The following is a 9,932-nucleotide window of genomic DNA, read 5'->3' as shown; positions in this document are numbered from 1 at the left end:
CTTCAAGTAAATTAATTGAGGAAAAAGAAGAGAACACTAACTACTGTACCAAGTTCAGATAGAGAAGGGAAGGTATTACTAGGGATTCAACAGATACAAAACACCCAGAAAGTAGGAGAATGCTACTTAATGTTAACAGCCCTTTCTGCTCCTTTGATGGTTAGATGAAATGATTAAATTCTCTGTGTGTGTGTGTGTGTGTGTGTGTGTGTGTGTGTGAGAGAGAGAGAGAGAGAGAGAGAGAGAGAGAGAATATTTACCCAAAATGACAAAAGCTGAGATAGAAATTTTGAAGAGCATTCTTTAGAAAATTGAATTTGATTTCAAAAAACTTTCTACAAAGAACTCTAGACTCACTGATATGAAACTGATTCTATCCGGCATGTGAGGAAAAGTAACATCAATCTTACACAAACTCCTTCAAACATGCAAAAATGGATACTTTCCTCCTCTTTTTTGTGAGACTAGTGTGAGAAAGTCAGATTATTAAAAAATCTGATAGACATTTTGAAAAGATAATCAGAAGCTAATACCTTTTATGAGGTTTGATACACAATTTCTGTTACGCTAGATACAATATGTTCTTGTAGACCCATGTACTCAGGAGGCTGAATCACAAGGATTGCTTGAGCCCAGGAGCTTGAGCCCAGCCTAAGAAGTTGAGTAAATTAGCAAGATCTGTCTACATGAAAGAAAGAATGAATGATGAATCTACCTGTCAGTCTGCCAGAATATGAAAAATATAACACATACAACAGATTTTTTTTCCCTAGCAATGCAAAGTTGGTTTAGTGTTGTTTTTTGGGGGGAGTGGCATTGCTGGGAACTGAATCTAGGGGCCTATTAAGCTCTTTTCCCAATTTGAAAAGTACTCAATATAATTTACACTAGTATGGAAAAAAAAAAACTAAACAATTATTTCATTAGATAACTTCTCCCTGAAAAAATTATAGCTGATGAAATTCAAAAGATTGTGAAGGCCAGGAATATAGCTCAGCAGCACAGTGCCTGCCTGGCAAGCACAAGGTCGTGAGTTCGATCCCCAGTCCTCCCCCAAAATAAAAAGATTATGAAAAATACTCCAAGCTTATCAGAAACAATGTGATAAAGGTCTTATATGAAAACTCTGAACACTGTTCCAGGCATGGCAGAGCACATTTGTTATTTCAGCTATTGAGGAGCCTAAGGCAGGAGGATTGCAGTTTTAGGGCCAACCTCGGCAACTTAGTATGACCCTGCCTCAAAATAATAAAAAGCAAGGCCCTGGGATGTATCTCAGTGGTAGGGGCTTATCTAGTTTGTGAGCCTCCCAGTGTTCAGTCCCCAGTACTGAACAGAAAAGGGGGGGACATCATATCTGGTAAACTGTTGAAAGAATTTCTCCCTAATAAGGTGAAGTGTCCATTCTTAGTGCTTTTATTCACATTGTATTCAAAGTCTAGACAGCCTGATAAGATGGCGGGGGCTAAAAGGCCTACAGATTGGAAAGAAGAACAAAAATCTCCTCTTTCTTCTTAGTTGACATAGTCAAGTGACATCCACGAAGTAACCATTGAGAACATACAGTTGCATATGCCAATATCTTAAAAGATCAATTTGCTAAAATCTGTTGTATTTTAATATATTGCAAGTCCATAATTGGGAAATGAAATTTTAAATTTTATTTATAATAGCATTTGGAAAATATAAAGTGCTTGGGAAGAAATGTAATAAAATATGTTAAATGTTACTGATGTTAGATAAAGGAGGAATAATCATAATCATTGTTCTAGTAAATTTTTTTTTATAGAAACTGTTGAGCTTTGCAGTGGGGCTATTAGAGATCAAACTCAGTGGCATTTTGCCCCTAAACTACACAGCTCTTTTTACTTTCGTGTCCTAAAGCAGGTTCTCACTCAATTGCCCAGATTGGCCCTGAATTTATAATCCTTCTGCCTCAGCCTCCTGAGAAGTTGGGTTTTATTTGATTTTTTATTTTTTGAGACAAGGTCTCACCATGTAGTCCATATAGTAAATTGGCATTAGTACTATAAACTAAGATAAGGACTTAAGACCCAGTCTGGCCATTTGTGAGAAAACCTAGCAATTTCCATTCTGAAACTGTTACCCCCAAAAAATTAAAAAATAAAAAACATAATCACAAAATAGTTTAGATTTGTTCACGGTAACTTTATTCATAATATTCTGAAACAGCCTAGGTGTCCAAAAATAAAAGAATAATCTCTCTGAATGTTGTGTTTCATTCAGATCATGCAATTAGAAAGGATGAATACTGACACATGGTGGGCAGATTATGCTGAATGCAAGAACTGTTCACGCTGAACAGTTCATTTGTATAAAGTATTAAATTGTTCAAAACTTAAATGGCAAATACTTCAGAGCAATGCTTGCATTTAAGGTATTAAGGGAGAGATTGGCTGGGCAGGGACAAGAGAAATTTCTAAGATGATAATAATAGAATTAAGCTATACAATTGTATTCATTTGTTAAAATTCACTAAAGGTACAGTTAGCACTTGTATATTTCACTATATGTAAGTTTTAGGTTACAAAGTCTATAATAAAATATAGATTCTAAGTAGTAGTGGTTTGCGTGTCAGACCTTAAGGAGACAGTGCACTGATGTTTGTCTGCAACTTAGAAGTGCTTTAAAAAGTAAATGGACTCCTGGGTCCGACAGAGGAGGATTGGCATGTGTGCTGCCAAAGCAGGCACTGCTAGAGGAGGATCGGATGTGTATGTGTGCAGAAAGACAAGTACAGTAAATATTGTTCACTGTAGGAAGCTGGTAGCTAAGTACATGGATGCTCACTTAAATTTGCTAAACCATTCTCTTTGTTTAAACATTTTCATAATAAAATGTTGGAAAGTAACATGGAATAGATGTAGCTAAAAGGAATTAACAGGTTATTCATAGATAATGGAAGTGTTCCCTAGGCCGTGTTTATGCCATGCCATCTGTGTGCTGGGCAGGCTCGGAGCGTGATGGACACGGTGACGGGCAAGAGAAGCACCGTGCATGCCTTCTGAGAACTCATTCCCGATTCCCAGCATCCCATTTCTATGCTACTTAGGATTTATCTGTGTCTCTGAGCTCACGGTTGACACTTTAAATACCTATAGGGAAGGAATTCTTAGTAGTATCTCCAGATACCTGAGCTTTTAGGATTCATACCTTCAGAAGTCTTTTATCAGCTTTTGAGTAATAATATCCTTCAAAACAAAACAAAAAAAACCTCTTTCCAATGAAATCATGCTCTTGACAACATAGGCAGGGAGGCCTTTGTTTACATAATGGACGTGGTTCATGAGCATAACACTGGGCTTTCATATTAGAGACCTAGTTCACTTTCACCCTTCGATTAGAATGACCCACAACATTAAACTTAGTTTCAGATCATGTTAAGTTTTTAAAGGCATGGCTTTGGAAAGAGGAATGTTTGTGAGCATCAAGATAAAGATGTTATGTTTGTTTATATGATTTTTAAATTTGACTAGGTTGACTAGATATTATTAAATGAATGGTTTGGATGATTGTTAAATAAAATGTTTTCTTTCTCATATTATTTAATAGTCTAAATGTCTATTTTCATAGCTCTGTGTGTGTGGTTCAGTCTTTAGGGCTATGACAAAAATAGATTACAACTATTTTTAAAGTTTATTAATAGCTGAGTACCTGGTACATTCCTCTAATCACTGTTACTAGGAAGGCTGAGACAGGAGGATTGCTTGAACTAAGAAGTTTGAAACCTGCCTGAACAACTTAGACCTCAACTCAAAAAAAAAAGAAAGTCCTTTCCATTTTGCTTTCCATTTCTTCCATAGTGTTAATATCCTCTCTGGTCTTAGCTCAGTATCTTTTTCTGAAGAGAAAACCTCCAGTATATACAGTATTCTGTATGTTCACCTTGTCCACTCAAAAGTCCCTCTCAGAAAGACCTGAACAGGCTGGGGGTGGTGGTATACACCTGTAATCCCAGCACTTGAGAGGCTGAGGCAGAAGGATCACTGTGAGTTCAAGGCCAGCTTGGGCTACATAGTGAGTTCAAGGCCAGCCAGAACTTCATAGTGAGACATTGTCTCAAGAAACTAAAAAAAGAATGCTCACTGCTTCAGCAGCACACAAACTAAAATTGGAACAATACAGAGAAGATTAGCGTGGCCCCTGCACAACGATGATGCGCAAATTCGCGAAGTGTTCCATATTAAAAAAAAACAAAAAAACAAAAAACTAAGAAAGGAAGGAAAAAAAGACCTGAACAGACTAAAAGACATGGCATTTCCATCTTGCTCAGAAGCTGAAAACTCCCAGGGGAGTCAGGATGCTGCCTTGACTCCACGAGGACCACGCTTTGTGTTCTAGAGCCGGGTTAGCAGTCCCACGTTAGCACTTGAGTTCCGAGTGTGCACGGTTAGCCACATGCTCACAGATGCTAACTGAGGTCCTCCTAATTACCCAGACCCCACTTTCTCTTTCTGACCTAATTACCCAGACCCCACTTTCTCTTTCATGACCTGGTTGTCTTTGCATGTTAGGCCTTTTCTGGACTGGACTGCTGTAGATCAGCTGGTCTGTGACTTTTCTTACTTGAGTGCTTCCTATAGCCCTTACCAGCCTCCTCTTCCCATCCCACTTCTCACCCATGACCTGAGTTTGATCTTGTCCTCTGTGCCTGCCTTCCCTTGTCTGTGCCTCTGACACTAACTTCTGACTCTACACCTGGAGGTGTTCTGCCACTTGTACCTCCTCCAAAAGCCAACTAACATGTAAATAAGGGCCAGAGCCTTGGTAGGTCCTCTTGTTGGGATGCTTAAGACCCCAGTCTTGGTAACTTCACGGAGATGCTTCCCCTGCAAGTCTCAGCCTGGTACTTCATAAATAGATTATCCACTGTCTCCCCCTCAGTGTACCCTCTGCCAGATCTCAGTTTATTGTATACATCAAAACAATATTACAGCCAAGATATAGCTCAGTGGCTTAAGCGCCTGCCTGGCAAGTGCAAGGTGCTGAGTTCGATACCCGATACAAAAAAAAAAAAAAATTTAGTATTTTTGAGTAAAGTATAATTAATAGCAATAAAATAAACACCTCTTACCATCATGCAGCTTAAAAATTAAAACGTTACTGATATCTTCCAGTTACATATTCTTTTATTAGGTAGTGATACTGTACAGCCAGTAAATTAATAAGTAATATTATTAAATGGTTGTAGGTACTTAAGCATTGTCTACAGATACTTTTTGTTCAGAACATGTCACAAATTCAGATAGGCCGTTAGTGAGTACTGTAGATCCCCACATTCTCCTTTGTCAGTCCAGGCTTTCAAATTTATCAGCGTTGCCATACCCAGTCTTCGTGCTTACAGAATTTTGTCAAGCTGAGCCCTGGACTCAATTGCAAGCTGTCGCTGCCATCTTGTTTTTTCCAGAATGACCACTGATGGAATGCCAGAATTGAAGATCGAGAGTATGAATTCAAAGGCCAAGCTGCATGCTGCCCTTTATGAGAGAAAACTCCTGTCTCTGGAGGTCCGAAAACGTAGACGACGGAATAGCAGATTGAGGACACTGAGGCCAAAATATCCAGGTACCTGCTCACCAAACTTTGTAGTGAGCACTCTGCCAGACTGAGTTAGCCAGCATCTTCCTCAGAATTTAATTAGTCAGAACTTTTCTAATCAAACACACCTTTTTTGTTATGAAAAGTCTTTTTCTCTAAAACTTAATGTTGAAAGGATTATAAATTTTTTTTTAAATCTTTTATTTATGTGTGTGTGTGTGTGTGTGTGTGTGTGTGTGTGGCCAGCTCAGCCCACCAGGGGGCGGGGCTGGCTGGCATGTGGTGCTGGGGGATTGAACCGCAGTCCCTGTGCTTTGCTGAGCTTGTTCTAAGTAGGTGCTTTAGACCACTGAGCCATCTCACCAGCCCAGGATTATAAATTTTTGAACTTTCCATCCCATAACATGTGTTGAGGCATAGCTGAGGCATACACGTCTAGGCTCTTATTCTGCCACCGTACAGATACCTAAATCTTCAGAAATAGGGTTCGCCAAAGTTCCATGGACTGCTGAGCATTGCCGTTGGGGCTTGTGGTGACTGTGTAAGTCCAGTCATCCTTTGAAAGTGCTGGGTGGTGTATTTTAGACACGGGGAATTCTCTTAAGATTCTTCCGGGTCCATTTTTAAGTGATCAGCTGACTTGCTTTCTTCCCCCTGCTTCCATCCTGTAGAACACCTGCATCAGTCAACCTGTTAGTCGCTTGGGTTTCTTTTTTTTTTTTTTTTTTTTTTTTTTTTTACCATGGATTTTTTGGGGTTTTTTTTGTTTTTTTTTTTTTTTTGGAGGAACCAGGGATTGAACTCAGGCCCTTGCACTTGTCAGGCAAGCACTTACTCTACTGAGCCATCTCCCTGGCACTCATTTGGGTTTCATAACAATGATACGGTCTTTTTTCTTGTAGAACTTATAAGACAATGGTGGAGAAAAACAATGAATTGATGGAGGGTTGAAGCCTATTCCCCTGATTTTGGCACCCCCAGAAAGGGTGCTTTTCTAAAAACCTGTAACACTTGATACAATTTTCTCTTGGTAGTTGGTAGGGGGGTTGTCTTAAATTGTGAGAGTCATTGTCATAAGTAATATCAGCTCTAATGCAGATCACTGATAGTTTTTTTAAGATTAAAGAGTAACATGTAATTGCTATTAATTTTCCTTGTTTGTTGTTTGATTTGGAGTTAGGTTTTTACTTAAAAAGATAAAAGGAAGGTATTGGGAGAGAGGAAATTTTAATCCTTTTTTCAGCAACATTAGTGATTCTTCGCATTTAGTGATTACCCAACCAGCTGAAATGAATGGTAAAACTGAGACAGACAGTGAAGAGGAGGAAGAAGCAACATTAGACAATGAAGATGAAGAGCAGGAAGCTTCCCAGGAGGAGTCTGCAGGGTCTTCTGGAGAAAACCAAGGCAAATATGCACCCCCACTGACTGTTGGGGGAGAAAATTCACCCAAAGAAAATTCCATAGACATTCCTGAGTGGAATAGTAAAGGTGAACAGTGCTGCAAGCTTGAGAATCAGGAGCCAGAGCCTAAATTTAACCTGATGCAGATTCTACAAGATAACGGTAATCTAAGGTAGGTACCTTTAGTAGTTACAGTAGTAAAACCGAGACTAGATGTGTCCTGGGTAGCAGGTACTGTTTTAATGACTCTGCTGTCCTTTGCATGTAGTAGTCACAGAAATTCTGTGAACTAATGACTGAAATTAGACATTGCTGTTGTGAAGGAAACTGAACCAAGAGAGGCTAAGTTTGTCCACAGTACACCCACTCTCCCAACCCAGGTTTCATTGGTCTAACGATAGGTGGTCGGAATTAGTGTCAGTCAGAGAGCACAAAGTGATGAGATACGGCACTCAGACAGCATGTTGCTGATTGTGAGAGATCTTGCAGAACTAGGGCTCCGACTCCCTCCCGCTGGAGTAAAATAGGCTTAGAATACAGGAAGAAGCATGAGAGGATTAGAAAAGCCATCGAGGAGGAGAGCATTTGAACAAGGCCTCAACTGATGAATAGGATTGCAGGACACTTGGGGTGACAGGTGTGTGGGGAAAGCAGTAGGTAGAGGTGAAATAGACACAGGGATGATAGTATAGGCATTTATTTGTCCTTGAGCAAATAGTTATTGAGAACCTGCTTTGTGCCAAGAATTATAGTAGCCTGAATATTATTTTGGGGACAGATAATCTTGGGGAGCTTATAGTCTGGCAGCGAAAACTGATAATAAAAAATAAAAGTAATTTCAGGCCACAAGACATGCAGTAAGACAAAGCCAAATGGTGTAGTGTTTAGATGTCATTGAGGAGAGGTTACTGAATTTGTGGGATCAGGCCTGAGATAAGTTGTGAGGTGAGTTCTGCATGTTGAATCATGAAAGTGCCAAGGTGCAGAGCCCTCCAGGTAGAACGAAACGTACACAGGTCCTGAGATTGGAATGAGCCGGGCATGTTACAAGATAGAGACTAGAGTAGAGGTTATGTGGACAGAGGAGTAGGCAAGAAATAAGACTACGAGCTGGATGTTGGTTGATTATAGACCTTATGAGGAGCCTGGGGATGGTGGTGGTGGTTGTTATTGTTTGGGTTTTATTCCCCCCACCCCCACCCCAGTTTTTAACAGTTTTAATAGAGTTAAATCTTGTTTTAGAAAGTAAATTTTGGTTGCATTGTGGGACAGTACTTGATAAGAAGAAACAAACTAAAGACAGAGAGGTAAGTTTGGGACAGTGAGAATTGTTCAGAGCCAGGAAAGTGCAGATGTTGACAAGAACAGTGGCTGTAGAAAGGGAGGAACTGAGATGGACTTAGGTAATTTGTATAACAAGGTTGACAGAGACGTGTTCCACATGCGGCAGTGGGATAATGCTATCAGCCAATACAAGGAGCCTAGGAATTGTTTCATGATAGAAATTATGGGTTACCCTTGAGACATGAGAACAATGTAAAAATATAGCTTTTATGTCAAGGTTCAGCAGGACACAGTTAATAGTTAAAGTCTTCAGTATGGATGAGATTGTTGAGTCCATTTAATTCAGCAAACATAAACATGGAGAAAAGGAAAAGATCAGAGTCTTGAGAAATACTGCTGCTTAATGAGTAAGTCAGTAAAAAAAAACCTAGAAATAGCAGATAGCTTACAAGTAGGAAGGAGTAGACAGTGAAGGCTGCAAGTTGAGTGTTTCAAGGCTATAGCGTGTCTCGCATACCCAGGGCAGGCTAAGGAGAAGAAACTCCTGGCTTTGTAACCTAGGATCAACTGTGAGAGTGAAAGAATTGTGGGCTGAGGAAATAAGAAAAATGCACGTGTGAAGTAACTTTTTTCAGAAGGCTTTGGCAATGAGAGGAAGATATGAATTCATCAGAGAGTAAGCTGGCTAAGAGGAAGTGATTTTTTTTTTTTTTTTTTAAAAAAAAAAGGCATTCTGGAACTTATTTATAGGATTTGAAGGATTTGATGGCCCGAGGATTAGAGATGCAGAAATGGATATTGGCAGAAACCAGGCCTAAGAGGAAGGTGGAAAGAGGCCAAGGGGAGGGGAATCTCTTCCTGTAAGAAAGCAAGGTCTGTGGGCCAGTGCAGTAAGTAGGTGAAAACCGAGAAAGTTTAGGTATTTATGTATGATGGTCTTCATTTTCAAAAGTAGAGGCTGGATCATATACCAAGAGCTGGGACATGGCGCTGGGACATGGGAGGAGAGCACTCGGGCTTGGAATAGTGGTGTGGAGGATGAGAATAGTTCCCAACTCTTAGCATACCTGAGCTCTGGTCTTTTTAGTGCTTCTAGCTGATTATGTGATTACAGGCAAGTCAAACAGCTCTTTTGGTCTCAGTTTCCTTTTCTGTCAAGCCAAGGTATAGGGCTGGATAGGGGTTTTTCAAAGTATTTCATGAAGGGTAAAAAAAGAGTCCAGCAAATTGAAAATAGAATATTTGAAAAGCACCAGACTGTATTCTGAGTTCCTTTCCAGCAATAACATTCTCCTCAGCTGTGATGGAAGTAAATTATTTTTCATAAATCTTAAGGATCTCACTTTCATTGAGTAAACTGTTGTCATTGCAGAGTGTATTAGTGTAAATCAGTGGATTTCAGACTACGTTTCTTGAAGCTGCCCCTTGGCCGTGGGGAATCCCAATGGCCATAAGAGCCCTGGGGGGAGAGAAGGCAAGGGTATGAGACTACAGGCAGAGCCTCCGTGTGTGTGTCGTGTGCTGATGCATGCAGCCTGTTGGTTCTGACAAATAAGTTCAGTTTGATGTCATTGTTTCGAAAATTTTGGCTTGCTAAGTCTTGTTGATTTGAGAGATTATTCTTGGGCCACATAGGAAATATGTAATATTGGTAAAATATATAAGTAACAAAACTTCATTTTTTA

General features: G+C 39.8%; 1 protein-coding gene and 1 non-coding gene across 10 annotated transcripts in view; both read left to right on the top strand.

The window, feature by feature from the left end:
- The window catches only part of Ttll5 (tubulin tyrosine ligase like 5), a 316,364-nt gene that overhangs the window by 141,377 nt on the left and 165,055 nt on the right, over nt 1–9,932 (top strand). For all 9 annotated transcript variants that reach the window (XM_023702383.1, XM_023702377.1, XM_023702375.1 and 6 more), the window contains 2 exons: nt 5,429–5,586; nt 6,829–7,135. In XM_023702383.1, the coding sequence (XP_023558151.1) occupies nt 5,429–5,586; nt 6,829–7,135 (465 nt within the window). The remainder of the gene's footprint in view (nt 1–5,428; nt 5,587–6,828; nt 7,136–9,932) is intronic.
- On the top strand, nt 4,107–4,209 carry LOC111813395. Its single transcript, XR_002818671.1, has one exon. It is a non-coding gene; the product is annotated as a U6 spliceosomal RNA (small nuclear RNA).

This window comes from Octodon degus, unplaced genomic scaffold (genome assembly GCF_000260255.1).
Source record: "Octodon degus isolate 3935 unplaced genomic scaffold, OctDeg1.0 scaffold00007, whole genome shotgun sequence".
NCBI classification, from domain to species: Eukaryota; Metazoa; Chordata; class Mammalia; order Rodentia; family Octodontidae; genus Octodon; species Octodon degus.
Note: the sequence above shows the minus strand (reverse complement) of the source record. Positions and strands in the feature narration are given on the sequence as shown.